This window comes from Lampetra fluviatilis, chromosome 3 (genome assembly GCF_964198595.1).
Source record: "Lampetra fluviatilis chromosome 3, kcLamFluv1.1, whole genome shotgun sequence".
In the NCBI taxonomy this organism is placed as follows: Eukaryota; Metazoa; Chordata; class Hyperoartia; order Petromyzontiformes; family Petromyzontidae; genus Lampetra; species Lampetra fluviatilis.
This window is the reverse complement of record NC_136277.1, coordinates 32,642,576-32,660,865: the sequence shown is the minus strand read 5'-3', so window position 1 is coordinate 32,660,865 and position 18,290 is coordinate 32,642,576. Positions and strand designations below refer to the sequence as shown.

Below are 18,290 nucleotides of genomic sequence, written 5' to 3'. Positions count from 1 at the left end.
TTTGTGGCCAGGTCGCTTCTGAAAAAAAAGCTACAGAGCTCGGTGGGCTTTACTTGGTAAAAGAAAAATATTTTATTTTATACCTCCGTGACTTTACCGAAAGAACCAAAGAGTATAAAAATATTTAGTTTAAACAGTTTTTTTACTTCAGTGCCGCAAACATGCGCCACATTTCGGAGGGGGGCACATTACAGTATTATCACTGTAAAGCAGTCACCTGTTTGGGAAAACAAAACTGATTGAACACACATTCATTAGTTTTTTTACATACTGGTTAACGTATATGAAGTGAAGCGTACGATACATCCATAATTACGAATTCTGTACAACGTCACATGAGCAGTCGCGGTCACAACAAATGGCTGTGGAAAAAAAATTCGGGCATGCAACTGCCCATTTAGCGCCTCCGATGTAACTGCAATGCAGCTTGTATGCGTCGCGCGTGTACACGTGTGTGTGTTCACGTGTTTAAAAAAAATGCTTTCTGAAACGCTGAACAAAACGAATGTTGCTTGGCCTGCTTTGTGATATTAACAATGACGTGCAATGCCCCCTTGTGTTTCCATGTGGGGTCGTCCTCCCCACACCCCCCGCTCCTCCACCCGCAACAAAAAGATGGCTGCAGCGAGAGGAATTGGCGCACGGATCGAGAGCCAGGACTCCGAGATTCGATTGCTTATCGCCGCCGTCCGTCAGCTGAGGCTCGCGGAGGGCAGCGCGCCGGACACGCCGACCCTCGTGGCCCTGAGGGCCGCGAACGAGAAGCTGAAATACCAACTGGGCCACCTGAAGAGGAGCCTCCGAGCGGAGGAGAGCACGGAGCGTTGTGGTCGCGAGCGGGCAACGCCGCAGCCCGTCGTGTCCAGCGGCACGGCGGGTAGCCGGCAGGTCAGCTGCTGATGCGCGAGGCCGTGTATGCATGCATGCGTCCGGCCACTTGATTTTGCTGGTTAATATTAACACAAGAAACACGTGTGTGTGTCTTTCGGTTGCGTGTTGACAGCCGCTTGCTTTCTTCAAGTGTGGTTGGTTTGCATGTCGCGGAGTGGCACAGCTGTTTTGGGTTTTTTTTTATCCTCGTTTTGGCTGAAGTTGGTTAATGTTTAACTTTCGAGTGTTGTTTTGAAGATGCGTCGTTCAACTTTTGTTGTGCTGCGAGGTTGCGATGAAACACATTTAAAACGACGTGGCCCAGATCAGAAGAATTAAAACGTACTGGTGGAATCCGATGAGCTATAAAGCTTTTTTTCACGGATGTCCAGTTAGTGGCGGGTAAGATACAAGGGTCTTGGTGACATCCAATTCATGGCATCTGTTAGAACAAACAAGACATTGCTTTCGTGGATGTACACGTACAGTCAGCTGCTGGCGTGGGTCGCTGCTGCACAACGTGTGGCTGGTGCACATTCACGAATTGAATTTAAGCAATCACCTCCATTTGAAGAAGGTCCTTTGCACGGAACGTTTATTTACAAATCGTTTTTATATATTTGAAGGTTGTTTATGAGGACGGGTCATTAGCCTACTGTACAGTATATATTGTTAATCATGAATGGTGAGTGGTTTTTAAAATGTGTGCTGCTCATCAATGCTGATGCTGTGTTTGTCAAGTTAACCTTTAACCGGTACAGACTTACACGTGAACGGGTGGACCTTGTTTTTTTTATACTACCCCGTGGGGTAAATTTAGCGTGTAAACATTTCAACTAAAATTAATATGAGCGTAAGCAATGTACAGTGCGAGCGCTGGAATGTATTTGTCGTTTAAGTTGTAAAAAACGCACTTTTTATATTGTATTTTACCCTCTAGAACCTCGGAACTGTTTTTAAAAAACATGAACGCATGTCAGAGGAATGTTTTAATTGAAAAGCAGTGAACGCGTTGCAGCCACTGCTATTAGAAACCAGTCGGTTTTGGTACGGAAATACAATGGGGCGTCAAATATCTTGGCCGTGCCCTTTGCATGTGAACGTGCATGATGATGTATTAATCAGTCCCCGGGGAAAGAATAGCGTTTGATGGTTGTGATGTATCCGAGGCGCTTCGTGGCGACATAAGACAAGATAGAATGTTTCAATCAGCGTCTAAAAATTGTTCTATTGGCTTCATGATTTATAGGAAAGTGAAAGTAAACATGTAGAGAGAGCCCTTTTTCCAGCCACTGTTGGATTTATGAAGTCCGTGTTAGTTATTGGGTTGTTTTACCATACCTCGCCACCAGATATCACACGCCACTGATGCCAATTGTGGCTGGGGATTAAACCCATGAGGCTATTGTTTAACGCTGTTGCTAATTACGTGTACATTATATATATATTCCGGATAATGTATGTATTGTATACAGTAGTGTACAAATGATGGCTCATATCTTGCTGGTGAAAAGTTTTGCCGACAGTTTTGAATAATTCACGCACCATCCAGCATTATTAGATTGCATTGTTCATGGAAACAGAGACGCCGCAGTACATAGGGCTCAATGTACGTGGATCACCGAAGACCGCAGACACTGCTTCACTGCCACGTAAACTCAACATCCGTGTTTATACAGCTGACCGTGCAGTAGGGCGGTATAGGAGATCCCCCCCCCCTCCCCACGTAGATTCGATTAAAAAATCGATGGTTTTGTGACGAGTGTGGCGACCTGCAAGTTGCTGACCAGTTTTTAAAACGTGTAATGTGATGGAATGTTGTGCCTCGCGAGATTAAGAATGTATGAGTCGCTATATACAGGGTGTTTCAAAGATATGGACCCAATTTCAAAGCAGTATATTTCACGATGGCAACATGTTACAATTGCAAAAAAGGTTACAAACGGTTTAATGAGTTATAATGTTTTACTAACCATTTTATAAATGCTATATGTGCCCTCCACCTGCTGTACGGACAACATCGAGACGATAGTTGAATTCGTCCCAAACGCCTCTCAAAGTGGCTTCTTCCACTGAAGTCACCGCTGCCGTGATTCTGTTTTTGAGGTCATCCAGATTAGTCGCTAATGGTGGCACAAAAACACGACGGTCTTTGACGTATCCCCACGAGAAAAAGTCGCAGGGTGTGATGATGTCTGGGGGGTGATCTTGGGGGCCAAGAGTGTAGCTCCAAGTCTTGGGGTCCCGTGCGACCCATCCAACGTTGAGGCAGCGCGTCTCGCGAATGACTGAGGCTAGGGGCTGTTTGTGCGCTGGTAGAGGCAGCTATCGGTAATCATTTGAAACTCTATGCCCCGCCATTTCAAGTGGTAAGAGTTTCATTCATGGGCGGTTCGTGGTTGCAGAGATATAGCGATTTCAAATCGGGTACATCTTTTTTGAAACACCCTGTATATGGATTAAGACAGTCGAAACGTTTACAGAGTATGCGATAGACAGTATGCTACAACTTGTACAGTATTTATTTTTTAATTAACCCCCGACATTAGCAATGCACTTGTTCAGTTGTACGGTTTGTGCATAAAGACTGGACTTTTAAAAAAATAGCACGGTATTGACATGGTTCAGCCTCGTGTGTGTGTGTACAATGTAAGTGTGTAGAGACGGATTGGAAGCCAACTCGTGACATTGTTATTATGGAGATGGTTTTATTTAGGAACGTGGAATGTGCCTTGTTTGAATGATCTCGTCTCGGTTCTTACGAAACGGTACTACTTCACGCATTCACCTCCAACCATCACACTTCCATAGATTGGATTACTGTATCACGATTTCGGGAGGCTATTAATATCAAACTAATTAATTTTGCAAATTTTTGGATTGTCTCGAAGCTGGTGGATTTATTTTACTCACGTGTACGGTACATTTTATTCTCACTCAACCGGATATGTTAATATTTTTAATAAGGCGTTAAGAATTCATTCTCTCACACACAACACGTTCGAATCGTTTATCGCCAGCACAAGAATATGATGTAATCTAATAATGGTTACTTGCCTACATGCCATTCTCACTCATGCCTGTATTACTGCTATACAGCAAATGTCTTATAGTTAACCTCTCAAACGTAGTTGCCCTCCGAAAATCATCAATGTCAGAAGATCCCCACGACCCACCCACGGCTCGCCATCGCTTCCTTCTTTCTCTCTTTAGCTACTAACCACAGTACAATAAAAGTGATAGTCTTACACAGCCCCTTGGTCAGTCCACGACTGGATGAAAGCCTGCCCATGCCGTGTCAGTCATTGGGGTTGCTATTTGCCACGTAAAGGGAGGCAAAGGGGGCTCTGTTCAATTATAATTCGCCGGAATCGAACTCAGGTTTGCGAAGACTGCTGTAAAGTGACAGTCATCCTCAGTTTAACATCCGCAGTTAATGATGGCAGCAAGAGGTTATCCTTTTCGCTGGTCATGGTTCGACTGCCCAAGTTGAGTCTCGTCTGCATTTTGTTGTTAATCTTCCAACAAGTATATGTCACAGACAAGACAGACACACTGTCGCTTTAAATGCCGTACATCTCAGCCACGTACGTTTACCACAATTTCGTATTTGCACAGACATTTTGTCAATCCACTGCTGGATGAGAGCCTCCCCACGCATTCGCGGGACGTGATAATTCGACCATACTTTACCACGCTGGTCAATGCGGGCTGATGAAGGCGGTGAGCATACACGTAGGCAGTACAGTGGTAAAACAACTCACCCCAAGGATGAATACATCATTCAAGAATTTTGAAATGTCAGAGCCAAGTGCTTTGGGGGATATATAATACGTGGAACGCTTGCGCTGGGCGGATTTTTTTTATTTAAAGCTCGTTTCTCGGGGCGTGTAGGCAGGCCTGGTGTTTGATGGGTGTTCGATGAGTCGTGGTTAGTAGTTTAGTGGTGGGTGTTGCGTGGCAGGAAGTGTTTTGTCGGCAAACAGTTGATAAATCCGTGAGATTTTTCCTCGCCTATTGACCGACCTTTTTTTCCCCCCCATCCCCTCCTTCGGCGAATGCTATTCGCTCTTTACGTCTCCACCCACCAACCCACACACCCCCTAGTATTACATTTTCGTTTCGTAACACGTCAAGCGGCCACTATAGATAGACACCACGCAGCCGGTGGGCCCTCCGCTTAGTTCGATTCCAGCGAAGCACGTGGGGGGGCGCTGGTTCGTTCGCTCGTTCATCTCCGCGTCTCTACCCAACACCGCTCGGGACCTCTTCCTCCTTCACTGCCTGCCGGAGTCACGAATCGCGAGCGATGGCGAACGCCGTGACAGCCAGCGTCCAGGATCTGCAGTTAAATAACGGAAAGGCAGGCGGCTTTTAATTGTCTCACATTCTTCACGTTCGTTACACGTACAGCCGTCGTCGTCGTGGTTATTTATTAATATTATTCATCTTGTACAGTTCGCCACGGCCGTGCCTGCCCCCTTGGTGTTAGCGTAGAAGTCGGGGGAGGTTTGCATGTGGCCGCCTATGGCGGGTCGCGTGTTGTTCGCGATGATGGTGGGAAGGAGGATTCACGCAGGGACTTGCGCCGTCGTCGTCACCTCGTCCACCACATCATCATCCTCCTCGGCTGTTGTCGCTAGGGCACCGTGCCGTGCAGCGAGCCTGGTCAGCCCGCCTTTGTATCCCTTCTCCGAAGCGGTGTCGTGGCCACGTGTGTACAGTGTCCTGTAGGAGCTGGACCCGGGTCCCTAGGGCGTGTGCGGTGCTGTAGAGAGAGAGAAGAAGCCCCCACGGGGTTTTGTTGGTTGACCTCTTTGTGTCTCCCTCTAAGCTTCTTCTCGTGAGCGTGTCGACGTCTCGGTGTCAGCTTGCATTGTTCGAGCTTGATTGCGTGTGTCTATGATTGTAGAATTGTCGTGCATGGTCTGTCTGTGTCGTTCCTTGGTTTGCGTGAACTCGCATTTCGCGTCTCGCCGGGGTCGATCATCATTGATTGTTTTTTTTGTGGTTCGTGAAGTCCGCTGGTCATTGTGTTTCTGCCGCGATTATTCTGCCGTGAGCTCGTCTTTGTCTCGGGTGTTTGATGATGTGTGTATGTAGGGATCCTGCATCTTTCTGTTTCAGGGATGATTGTTCCACATCATGAATTGGGTTCTCAGCTCGTGGGTGCTTCGATGCCTGGGATGCGTATTCTGTCTTGGGCCGAGTAGCCCCACAAATGTATCGGGGTCCGTTCAGATAATGAATTAGTATCTTCCCATCTTTTAAAGAGAAACTGTCTTGTGGTCTGCTTGGCTGTGTCGTGTCTGCTCGCTTTCTGCTTGTTCGAGGTCACATTTTGGGTGACCGATTGTGAATATAGAATTATAAAATTATCTTCCTACAATCTCGGTATGTCAAGGCTTGGTCTACTCAACTTTGTGTCCTATGGTAATCTAATTGATCCGTCTACCTGATGTATTCCTGTCCGAAGCTGCGCTTTAGGTTGTCCGCAGTCGTGTGTGTGTGTCTCGGTTGTGTGCTTGATGTCTGAATATATTATTGGGGGTGGGTTGGGTGAGATGTGTTGTGTCCGTAAGACCACCTCGTATGATTTATCTGCACAAACTGCTCGAAGCTGTGCAATCGTGACCCAATGCATTTGCGTGTAGGGGGTCATGTCATTATTATCTGACAGGTCACTTTGCACCTATGGGGGGTCTCCTTGTATGTGCCCTGTCATGTCTATCCGCTCTCCCGGCTTGTCAGATATTCCCACATCGGTCAGATAATTCCTACTTGTGCCTGTTTCCCATGTGTCCTCTCTTACCTATGTGAGTTGTCCTAACACCTGTGTGTAAGTTGCGCTGTGTGTGTTGTTTTATTTCACCCGTATATCGGGTCTCTTACCACGCATCAGTTTTACAGGTAGAAACAACAGGTTGCACACTGCCCCACCACCCACTACCAGGGATTATTTGTCCTGTCTGTCGTGCATATTTGTCTGTCGTGCACGAATGCGCTGTCTAACCACTCCGAAGGAACGTGTTTCACTTCCCCCTGACATATCTTTCACACCCGCATCACGCTGTGTGCACTTGCTGGTGGTGTCACTACCTATCTCATGTTTTCTCGCGCCTGTGATTTCTACCGAACTCATACACGTGTGTGTCCACTGTGTCTTGCTTCCCTCCTGCATTCTGGATATATTTGGCGGATGTAACTCCCTTGTTTTCCAGTATGCCAAGCTTCGTTTTGCCCGTGTCGAGATTCTGTGATGCCGATATTTTTAGTCATTTAGCATATCGAAATCTTCCTTGGAGCGTACTATCGATTCAAGACTTGTAACCGAGAATTAGCTGATCGTGAGCCATTTGCCTAGTACGGTACTCTTTGTTGATTCAAATGACGTAATGAGGATTAACTTCATTATACATTGGTCATTTTGGTCATTTGTTACGCAGGTGTGAGCAATATTTGTACTGTCGAAAACATTTGTCACGAGTGAGTTGATAATTAAGTGAGGTTCGTTGGGGAGGTGGAAGTCAATTTATTGAGTTTTACAACAGGGCCGTTTGTATGCGAGAATGATGCAACGTTGCCTCATCTGCGCGTCTTCTTTGACTCGGCTCAACGTAGACATTTTTTGCTGTTGTTTTCACACCTGATGATGATTGCCTGTGTTGCAATCGAAACGTCGTGAGAATTGTATTGTTTGATTTTTATTATTTCCCTTCTACGTGACTTTACCGAAAGAACCAAGAATATAAGTTTTAATTCATGCTGGCTTGTGTGCACGTGTAGAAGCCACGTCATTAATGTGAACCCCACTGTTTTGTACACCATCGTGAGATTCGGTGGAATTTACACGCGGTAATTTGGAATACCCCTTTCGTGCGCCCTCAATTAGGTGAAATTACCGTAACAATCGCTCTTAAACTAACGCTTGACCTCGGCTATAGCCACGTTTGCTACCGACTTCTAATTCTTAGTTTAACAACTGCATTTGAAAGTGTAATCGTGTAATGTTTAACGACTATTTCTCTGTATTATGTTGTTTAGGTTGCGTTTATGTGCGATGGCCCAGATTATTACCTACATAACTCCCTCTGATATTCTTCATCATTGCCGGAGCAGCTTTTGCTGAACACCTGTGAAAAATACACGCAGCTGATCGGGGTCATTCCAGCCTAAATCAAATGGCTGTGTCTACATTGAATTGTAATGAAATATATCTTTAACAATTTTTCGTCGCGCTACTATCAGCTATTTTTGATGGTCATGTAACGAGTAATTGGGAGTGCGAATACGATGTCGTGATGCCGGAAGTATCACATCTGCTTTTTTTTTGTCACGTTTCCAGTGTGCTGGCAAGAATCCGACATGCGACAAGCATCACAAGAAGGAAGGCGGAAAAGACAAGAAGAAAGATAAAGGGTCGAACGACCTCAAAGTGTCGGAGGTACAAAATTGTTTTACCAACCATGGCATGTACACGGGGGGACCCAAATCAGGAAGCGCGCGTGTTCGCTCGAGACCTGAGCTATTTCCAACACCTGAAGATGCTGGGTGGTAATCTCCAGCGAAGTGTCAATGTCAACATTGTCAAATGTTGCTCGCTCTTCAGCATACACCCCACCCCCGCATAAATAAAACGGGCAATAGTTTGTGTCGGCACTAGTTTTAGTCCATTTTACACATTCCAGACAGTAATATTTCATCACGCCACTTGTTTAAGTTCAAAGAGCTCACATAATGCACATGCATAATGTACGTTGCCTCAGTATTCCCCCCCCCCCACATTGTGCAAAAGTGCAGAAGCGTGGTCAACACATCTATATAAGGAACGAAGCAGTAAGACCTCCAAAAATCTGGCTGTGGCCTGATGAAGCTTGTAATAACTGGCGAAACGTCGTGCTCAGATTGTAAATGTTGTGGCTTGGCTCTCCAACACACCGGTGTGCTGTACTAGTGACGAATTGGCCACGTTCTGTTTACGTGACAACCCTTACTAGTTGGCTGTGTCTGGTGGCGGTGGGTTTTAACGACACATTTATATATTTACGCGATCTAACCCACAAAACCTCTTATGGATGGAAGCGTTAGCTAAAATACCTTCTCGATGGGCTGTCTAGAGCTCTCTCTGGTCGAGGCTCTTTCAGCAGCGGCACTAGTTTCAGTTCATTTTAACATTCCAGACAGTAATATTTCATCACGCCACTTGTTTAAGAGGGCAAACTTGCGACTGTTTTTGGTCATCGTGTGTTATTTTTTTTATCCGTTCATTTGTTTGCCACAATGCTCCACTGATGTACGCAATGGGTTTTTCTATTGTACATGCCTTTTGCATCTTGCGGCATAGCGCGGTTGGCACGAGCTCTGGTGAAAAATGAATTAAACGAAGCCGCTGTCTGTCTTCTGCTCTCGTAGCTTGCTGATGTTGCACCGCCGGCACGATTTTTGCTACGCAGATACTTTGCGTGCACCCCTGCTGTGCTGGATGTTGCCATGGTGTAAAGGTTATCACACGGGACTTGCAATTAAGGGGTCGCCGTTTTATCTCCTGGCACGGCAGTTAAAACAATGGGCAAGTTTCTCAAATCTCCCTGCCACTGACTACTATAAACGGTGTCCACCAACGGTCTATCTGCAGGTCACGTGATGGGCGTCCAGTGTGGGTACTCCCACCTGAAAAGATGTCTGGCGAGGATGGAAGAGTTTAACACGTAGGCTTTCGCAACCAATATCATCCATAAGAGGTTTTTTGGGTTGGATCGCTTAAATATATAAATGTGTCATTAAAGGACAAGTTCAAAGGGCTCGCATAATGTACGTTGCCTCCGTAATCCCCCCCCCACATTGTGCAAGAGCGCAGAAGCGTGGTCAACACATCTATATAAGGAACGAAAGAGTAAGACTTCTCAAAAAATCTGGCTGTGGCCTGATGAAGCTAGTTGTAATAACTGGAAAAACGTCGTAATCAGATTGTAAATGTTGTGGCTTGGCTCTCCAACACACCGGTGTGCTGTACTAGTGACGAATTGGCCACGTTCTGTTTACGTGACAACCCTTACTAGTTGGCTGTGTCTGGTGGCGGTGGGTTTTAACGACACATTTATATATTTACGCGATCTACCCCAAAAAAACCTCTTATAGATGGAAGCGTTAGCTAAAATACCTTCTCGATGGGCTGTCTAGAGCTCTCTCTGGTCGAGGCTCTTTCAGCAGCGGCACTAGTTTCAGTTCATTTTAACATTCCAGACAGTAATATTTCATCACGCCACTTGTTTAAGAGGGCAAACTTGCGACTGTTTTTGGTCATCGTGTGTTATTTTTTTTATCCGTGCATTTGTTTGCCACAATGCTCCACTGATGTACGCAATGGGTTTTTCTATTGTACATGCCTTTTGCATCTTGCGGCATAGCGCGGTTGGCACGAGCTCTGGTGAAAAAAGAATTAAACGAAGCCGCTGTCTGTCTTCTGCTCTCGTAGCTTGCTGATGTTGCACCGCCGGCACGATTTTTGCTACGCAGATACTTTGCGTGCACCCCTGCTGTGCTGGATGTTGCCATGGTGTAAAGGTTATCACACGGGACTTGCAATTAAGGGGTCGCCGTTTTATCTCCTGGCACGGCAGTTAAAACAATGGGCAAGTTTCTCAAATCTCCCTGCCACTGACTACTATAAACGGTGTCCACCAACGGTCTATCTGCAGGTCACGTGATGGGCGTCCAGTGTGGGTACTCCCACCTGAAAAGATGTCTGGCGAGGATGGAAGAGTTTAACACGTAGGCTTTCGCAACCAATATCATCCATAAGAGGTTTTTTGGGTTGGATCGCTTAAATATATAAATGTGTCGTTAAAGGACAAGTTCAAAGGGCTCGCATAATGTACGTTGCCTCCGTAATCCCCCCCCCCACATTGTGCAAGAGCGCAGAAGCGTGGTCAACACATCTATATAAGGAACGAAAGAGTAAGACTTCTCAAAAAATCTGGCTGTGGCCTGATGAAGCTAGTTGTAATAACTGGCAAAACGTCGTAATCAGATTGTAAATGTTGTGGCTTGGCTCTCCAAAACACCGGTGTGCTGTCCTAGTGACGAATTGGCCACGTTCTGTTTACGTGACAACCCTTACTTGTTGGCTGTGTCTGGTGGTGGTGGGTTTTAACGACACATTTATATATTTACGCGATCTAACCCAAAAACCTCTTTTGGATGGAAGCGTTAGCTAAAATACCTTCTAGATGGGCTGTCGAGAGCTCTCTGATGGAGGCTCTTTCAGCAGTGGCATAAGCATGTAGTTTCACCTCTGCCATTTCGGCTTCACCATGTTTTCGCGGTGCTGTACGTTGCGTTGCTCACCTGCCCTGCGATCGTGTGCAGCTGAATCCGTGGCCAGTGTACATCCAGGAGCGCATCGGGCTCTACGATAAGCTCAAGGCAGCCCACGATGCCCTGCTGCTGGAGCGCGCCACCAATCAGAGCAAGCCCATCACCGTGACACTACCTGATGGCAAGACCGTGGAGGCTGAGTCCTGGAAGACCACCCCCTACCAGTTGGCGGCCGGTATTAGGTGAGGTTCGCTGAACCTGGGGAACACTCGTGCTCCGGCCTCTGTATAACCTGCTGCCAGCGTTTAACATTGCGCTTTTGAGGTGGTGGTTGGTGGAGCACACAGAGCCCATCAATGTGTGTGACATTCCCTGCTGTAAATGTGTTTGCTTAGTCCCGGTTGAGCAGCCTAGAAGTTGTGTAGCTTTAGGCTCAAATCTCTTGTTGCTGGTCCACGTGACGGTAATTTTATTACGGCGCTGGCCACTGTGCGCCCATTTTCCCCAGATCTCCACACCCTTTACACGTAGCGACCGTGTGTGTGCTTGTCGTGTAGCAAGGGCCTGGCTGACAACGTGGTGATTGCGCGCGTGAATGGAGGCCTCTGGGACCTGGACCGCCCACTGGAGAGCGACACCACCCTGCAGCTTCTCAAGTTCGATGACGAGGAGGCGCAGGCCGTACGCATATGGAACACAAATATACCCACTTCCATTCACAGTTTTTAAAAAAAAGCATCCTAACCATGCAAGGATTAAACTCTGCTGCTACTGTCACGATATGCGTGTCACATTTCTAAGTCACGACTTGATTCATTAATCGATTAATTATTTTTGTTAACATTGTGGTGCTTTGAAAACGCCTCTTGTGGTTGCACGGGCGATATTAACATGTTACAACAGCTGTGTTTCGAAAATAATTCTCGAACAATCCAATGCATGTATCATGAGCATAAGAATCGCATTTTAATTGGTGGATCGATGCATTGTTACTTGCCTCGTATGTGCACATCGTTCAGCGTTAAGTGAAATTCTGTTTTGTGGAGGTTTAATTTTGCCACCTAAACAAGACAGAAAGCTTGTGTTGCCTCCGAAACGTCGTGATTTTTATTTAATTTTTATTTTATTTTTATAAATTTTAAAAAAAATTTTACCTACGTGACTTTACCGAAAAAACCTAAGAATATGCCATATACGTTCTCCTCTTCCACTTTCCCCACCCAGGTGTATTGGCACTCAAGTGCCCACATCTTGGGAGAGGCCATGGAGAGAGTTTATGGAGGCTGCCTTTGTTATGGGCCACCCATTGAAAATGGATTTTACTACGACATGTTCTTGGATGATGGGTGAGAATAGTAGTTTTTTTCTTTGTGGAAATAATTATCAAATGCTTTACATTACGTTGTTGCACTAAGTCCTGTATGTGCCCGTTTGACAGGAGTTTGAAGTTTTAGCAATACACAGAAATGTGTTAAAACACACTGCCTCTGTGCATTATCCAAAAAAAACACCAGTAATTCCTAAACAAAAACTTAAGTTTTGGTTTACGGTCAAGTTTCGGTCAAGTGTGTCACGATGGTCGTGCTCACTCCTAGCGACATCTTTGCATCAACATTAAAATGTGTACAGATGATAATGAAAGTTTAATAATGACATGAGTGTAATTTAAAAGTCTATTCTCTAATTAAAGCTTGAGTCAATCAGTCCAGGACACACACCCCGATACGCATACATCTAGAAGATGACAGTTGTTTGGTTTTGGTCAGCGTTTTTCTTTTCTGTTCATTTTCATTACTAATTCGGTGAATTACATTTGCGTTGTGTTTTTGAGTAGCGGTGTCTCTAGCAATGACTTCCCGAGTCTGGAGGGCCTCTGCAAGAATATCATGAAGGAGAAGCAGCCTTTTGAAAGACTGGAAATCCAAAAGGATGTGCTTCTGGAAATGTTCAAGGTAATGTTTGGCTTTCATTTAATGAGCAACGATTTAACTGTGGTGGATCTCAGTGCTGATGCGTTACACTGGGCAAATGCTTGTCTTTTGCAGTACAACAAGTTTAAAGTGCGGATTCTTAACGAGAAAGTTAATACTCCAACAACGACAGTGTACAGGTGAGAGGTGAAATAAATGTAAAATGGGATCTCTTGTCCATCTAGATCAAAGTGTTTACCTACTTAAGTTTGGAGTGATATCAATCTCTGTTGGTGATCCTCAGCGTGGAATTCACATCCCTATGGTGTGGGGTTGAGTCCACGTATCTCAACTTATGCAGATTTTTTACAACGTGTTTCTAATTTTATAGATCCCAGAAGTACGATGGCTGTGTTTGTAGTGATGTAAATTGCTCATATCATTCAGGTGCGGGCCTCTGATTGACCTCTGCCAAGGTCCTCATGTGCGTCACACAGGGAAAATCAAGGCTTTAAAAATCCACAAGGTGAGTTGATTTATCAATATGAAGGAAAAAACATTGTTGGCGACACTTACATGGTCGTATCCTGCTTTGACATTGTGAGCGTTTGCCGCTGCTAATGAGCTTTTTATGTGAACAGAACTCTTCCACATACTGGGAGGGCAAGGCAGACATGGAGTCTCTCCAGCGAGTTTACGGAATCTCATTCCCTGACACGAAGATGCTCAAGGAGTGGGAGCACATGCAGGAGGAGGCCAAGAACCGTGACCACCGCAAAATTGGCAAGGTGCGTGTTACCGCCAGTCGATCTCGGATTTTACCAGTCCAGCAGTCCTAGTCAGCAACTGAGTAGCATATCTATTGAGTGTGCAGGTGATGTAACTGCACTGTAGCTGATGGTCCCCAGTGGTCTAAATGGTGGGCTCTGAAGAGGGCAGTTTGTGTGCACCACACAGCTCATGCCACCCATGCTAAACCACTGGTAGAACACTGGTTATACTGGTAGGAACCTCCTGGTTACACCAGCCCACAGGGGATTATTGTGTCCGTCCGTCGTGCATCCAAAAATGAGAGGGGTGGGGCTGGGTGGAGAGGGGAGGGTGGGGCTGGGTGGGGGTTGGGATGGGTGGGGCTGGGTGGGGAGGGGCTGGTCACCCCGTGGTGCCCTTATGAAACTAACGTTTAACCTACTCACACCGGCTTGTGCCCGCCCTCACAGTCAGGCATATTTGCAGAATACACCACGCCGCCGTTGACCCTGGCCATTGACCGAGCAACCCAACATCCCTACCAGCTCCCTCCGCAGGAATGTGTTGCGTGCGTGTCCATATAGTGGAGCCCTGTTGTCAGGCCACTGCTGGATGAGGGCCTCCACATCCCATGCGCCACTGGTATGGTAATGTGCTGAGAGTTAATTCGTCTTTTCAATTTTCTAGGATCAAGAACTTTTCTTCTTCCATGATTTAAGCCCTGGGAGCTGCTTCTTTCTCCCAAAAGGAGCATTCATCTACAATACCCTCGTCGATTTCATGAAGGTGACAAACAGCGACATTATAATCCGAGTAATTTTGGAGCAATAGCTTTATTGTGTGTGTATATACACACACACACACGTTAGTCCACCTCGGTTTATGTTGTGAATTTTGTACTGTGCAGAGCGAGTACCAGAAGCGTGGCTTCACTGAGGTGGTCTCGCCGAACATCTACAACAGCAAGCTGTGGAAGACGTCGGGTCACTGGGATAACTACAGTGAGAACATGTTCGCCTTCGAGGTGGAAAAGGAGATGTTCGCCCTCAAGCCCATGAACTGCCCTGGCCACTGGTGAGAAGATTTTTTGTGGAGCGTCATCCCAATGCAGCCGCATTGACTTTTGTTTGATGGCCCTTTGTCAATCCACTGCTAGGTGAAGGCCTCCCCATGCTGTGTCAGTAATGCGAGTTGTTTGACCGCACTTCACCATGCTGAAACGTTACAGGGTTGGCGGTCAGGGGTGGTGGGCCAAGGCCAGATTCAGCCGTGTCTGGGAATCGAATTCATGTTGACAGTTTCACAGATTTTTCAGTGCGAGTGCAGATATCGCTTTGCAGAGCGTGTTGAGATGGTGCCACTGCTCCATATCAGAACCGTGCAGAAGACGTTGAACAGGACCTAAAATGATTCCATTGCATTTTCCGCAGCCTGATGTTCGACCACCGGCCGCGGTCGTGGCGAGAGCTGCCAATCCGCTTTGCCGACTTCGGGGTGCTCCACCGGAACGAGCTCTCGGGAGCGCTCACGGGCCTGACGCGCGTACGCAGGTTCCAGCAAGATGACGCCCACATCTTCTGCACCATGGAGCAGGTGCGTGCATTTCTCCCACTCGTGTAGGGTATGCCTTCCTGGTCCTCTTTTTACCAATGTCATGTCCTGCGCTACCCCCACATCAACGCTGCAGTCATTAGTACCTTGCCTGGATCACCACTTCGAACCACTGCTTTCGAGGCCTGTCTCGTCAGTCTCCACATTTTTTATTTAAGAAGAGTGGAATCTGTATTCTAATGCCCCAGTGGGGGAGAGTATGATGCGGTGTGTATTTATCGATGTGACTATTCTATTGTTTTGTGCATTGTCAATTCAGATCGAGAGTGAGATTGCAGGGTGCCTGGACTTTCTGCGCTGTGTGTACGAGGTGTTTGGCTTCAACTTCAAGCTCTTCCTGTCCACCCGCCCTAAAAATTACATGGGCGATATCGCGGAGTGGAATCAAGCGGAGAAGGTGAGGGGGGGAAATATGATGGTGGTTTAAGGGTGCCATACACACTGCCGAACTGTTGTTGAAATGCTATCGTTCCCCCTCCCCCCTATGCCTGTCGTGTAATTTTGAATCGAATGATGGTAACTTTTCTTCCAGCAACTGGAAAACAGTCTGATCAAGTTTGGAGAACCGTGGAAGCTGAATCCTGGCGATGGGGCATTCTATGGACCAAAGGTAAATATATCAGACTGCGTTTCGTGCTTGAATTGGCTTTCCTAAAATATATACATATGTAATTGCCTTCTATGTGATTAAGTCCTCTGTAATAATCCTATAACATTGATGGCCTTCCCATCTGACAGATTGACATTCAGATCAAGGATGGCATTGGCCGCTACCATCAGTGTGCCACAATCCAGCTCGACTTCCAGCTTCCCATCCGCTTCGACCTGAATTTCGTGACGTACGTGTTGTGTTCACCCCTTGGCTCTCGCCTCAGCATTTCACCATATCCACCTACCCCCCCACCCTGTAAGGGTTTTAACTGTAATAGCGCGTCACGTCTCTCGCCATTCCCACCCTCAGCGGGGAAGGAGACGAGAGGAAGCGACCCGTGATCATCCACAGGGCCATCCTCGGCTCGGTGGAGCGCATGATTGCCATCCTGACGGAGAACTACGGAGGCAAATGGTGAGTCCGCCGTGCAGGGCGCCACTCCTCCTTCCATTTACCGATGGTGAGCTATTCGTTTGTGCTTTGTGTCCGATTAAACGCTGTGTTTTCTTTCCTCCCCGCCAGGCCATTGTGGCTGTCTCCTCAGCAGGTGATGGTGGTGCCCGTGGGACCAACTTGCAATGACTTTGCTCAGAAGGTATGACACCACTTCGCGTGAACATGTGCGCATGCTATTTAACGTTCGTTTTGGCAGCACGTGAATCGCAGCGCCGAATCGCGTCAAAGGGAGAGGGGGGGGCATTGTGGGAGGTGGGTATTTAGCACCGTCTGTTATTGAGTTGTTTTGGTCAAAATTTGCAGGAGTTTTCGCTTGAACATTGCCTTGCTCCTCTGCCTTGTAGGTTGGGGAGCGATTCCACGACATGGGTTTCATGGTAGCCACGGAGTTGGACCCAGGCCTGACCCTCAACAAAAAGATCCGCAACGCTCAGCTGGCTCAATACAACTTCATCCTTGGTGAGTCGCAAATGTTTGCACGTCCGCAATGCTTACATTTTTGCACCGTAGAGTTGAATACGTGAATCCTTTGCCACCCTTGTTTCAATCCACTGCTGGCTTGAAGGCTTCCCTTCCTACACCTTTTCATTTGTGTCGGTTGTCAACTGTACTTCGCCATGCTGGTCAGTGCGGGTTAGTGAAGGGTGGGACAGAATCGGTTATAAAATATCACTCGTGTTAGCCGTGCCTGGCAGTTGAATTCAGGTGGCCGGGGTAAACTGCAGTGTGTTGACTACTGCGTCATTAGTGATTTTAATCATTCAGAATAATGCAAATGAAAAGTATATGAGAGTTTTATTCCTGATATTTTCCCCACTTCCTTTGGGATATGTTGGTTTGGTCCTGTTTCTCCGCGCATGTCTGCTCCCACAGTCCTTCACATCCTGGCTCGCCACTTGGAAACCACCCCTTTCTATGGCCTGCCTGCCTGTATCTCAGTCACAAAATCACATTATTGGGTTTTTGTTTGCTTCAACACGAAAATACATGAAACGTGCCCGATACAGAGAACGCTGATGGTCCGGTGGTTTCTTTTCCTCCCTTACTAGTCGTCGGCGAGAAGGAGAAGCTGAGCGACACTGTGAACGTGCGCACGCGCGACAACAAGGTGCACGGGGAGCGCAGCGTGGAAGACACCATCGCCCGGCTCGCCACGCTCAGGGACATGCGCTGCAAGACCGCCGAGGAGGATTTCTAGCGTTTGCGCGCGTGCCACCCAACCCGCCGCCGTAGCAAGAGGGCAAACAACATTTGCTGCCTGCCTCAATTGCACGATCCTCAGCAAAAAAAAATGCAAGAGAATTAAAAGTTATCGCAAAAGGGATATTCACTTTTTTTGTTCATATATTTCCAGTTTTGAATGTCTCGTTGCAGAATTGTGTGTAGTTTTCTCGAGTACGTTTGCTGAATAATACATGGTTTTACTTTATTCTATCTTCTAATGGGGCACATTACATTAACCATTACACCATGTTCTTGCTTAAATGGTCACATTACTCTGTTAAACTGTCATTGGGGCTTTCTTTCACATAGGAATATAAATTGACCGGGTTATGTCCATATGTACTATCTGATTTGGACAATGTTTTTAAAAGCATTAAGTTTCTAGGTAATATACGTTCTAATCTAAAGTAAATATGAAGCGTGGCAAGCATTGATCCCAGAGTGTTATAACTGAATAAAAGAGTTTGAACCAGATTGTTCAGTGTTATGTAAATTACCAT

The 18,290-nt window shown here is 46.6% G+C and overlaps 1 protein-coding gene across 5 annotated transcripts in view; it reads left to right on the top strand.

Annotated features, from left to right (window-relative positions):
* Positions 1–18,290, top strand: part of TARS1 (threonyl-tRNA synthetase 1) — a 24,108-nt gene extending 5,818 nt beyond the window's left edge. For 2 of the 5 annotated variants that reach the window (XM_078854904.1, XM_078854905.1), the window contains exons 2-20: positions 616–888; positions 8,216–8,314; positions 11,239–11,429; positions 11,745–11,868; positions 12,412–12,533; positions 13,022–13,139; positions 13,233–13,297; positions 13,545–13,623; positions 13,739–13,885; positions 14,535–14,633; positions 14,755–14,921; positions 15,278–15,440; positions 15,718–15,855; positions 15,991–16,068; positions 16,197–16,297; positions 16,420–16,524; positions 16,633–16,705; positions 16,911–17,025; positions 17,616–18,290. In XM_078854904.1, coding sequence (XP_078711030.1) covers positions 616–888; positions 8,216–8,314; positions 11,239–11,429; positions 11,745–11,868; positions 12,412–12,533; positions 13,022–13,139; positions 13,233–13,297; positions 13,545–13,623; positions 13,739–13,885; positions 14,535–14,633; positions 14,755–14,921; positions 15,278–15,440; positions 15,718–15,855; positions 15,991–16,068; positions 16,197–16,297; positions 16,420–16,524; positions 16,633–16,705; positions 16,911–17,025; positions 17,616–17,764 — 2,406 coding nt within the window. In that variant the 3' untranslated portion in view covers positions 17,765–18,290. Of the gene's footprint in view, positions 1–506; positions 889–4,998; positions 5,234–5,345; positions 5,539–8,215; positions 8,315–11,238; positions 11,430–11,744; positions 11,869–12,411; positions 12,534–13,021; positions 13,140–13,232; positions 13,298–13,544; positions 13,624–13,738; positions 13,886–14,534; positions 14,634–14,754; positions 14,922–15,277; positions 15,441–15,717; positions 15,856–15,990; positions 16,069–16,196; positions 16,298–16,419; positions 16,525–16,632; positions 16,706–16,910; positions 17,026–17,615 lie in introns of those variants that run through there. The other 3 variants (XM_078854903.1, XM_078854907.1, XM_078854906.1) reach the window with 3 other exon arrangements.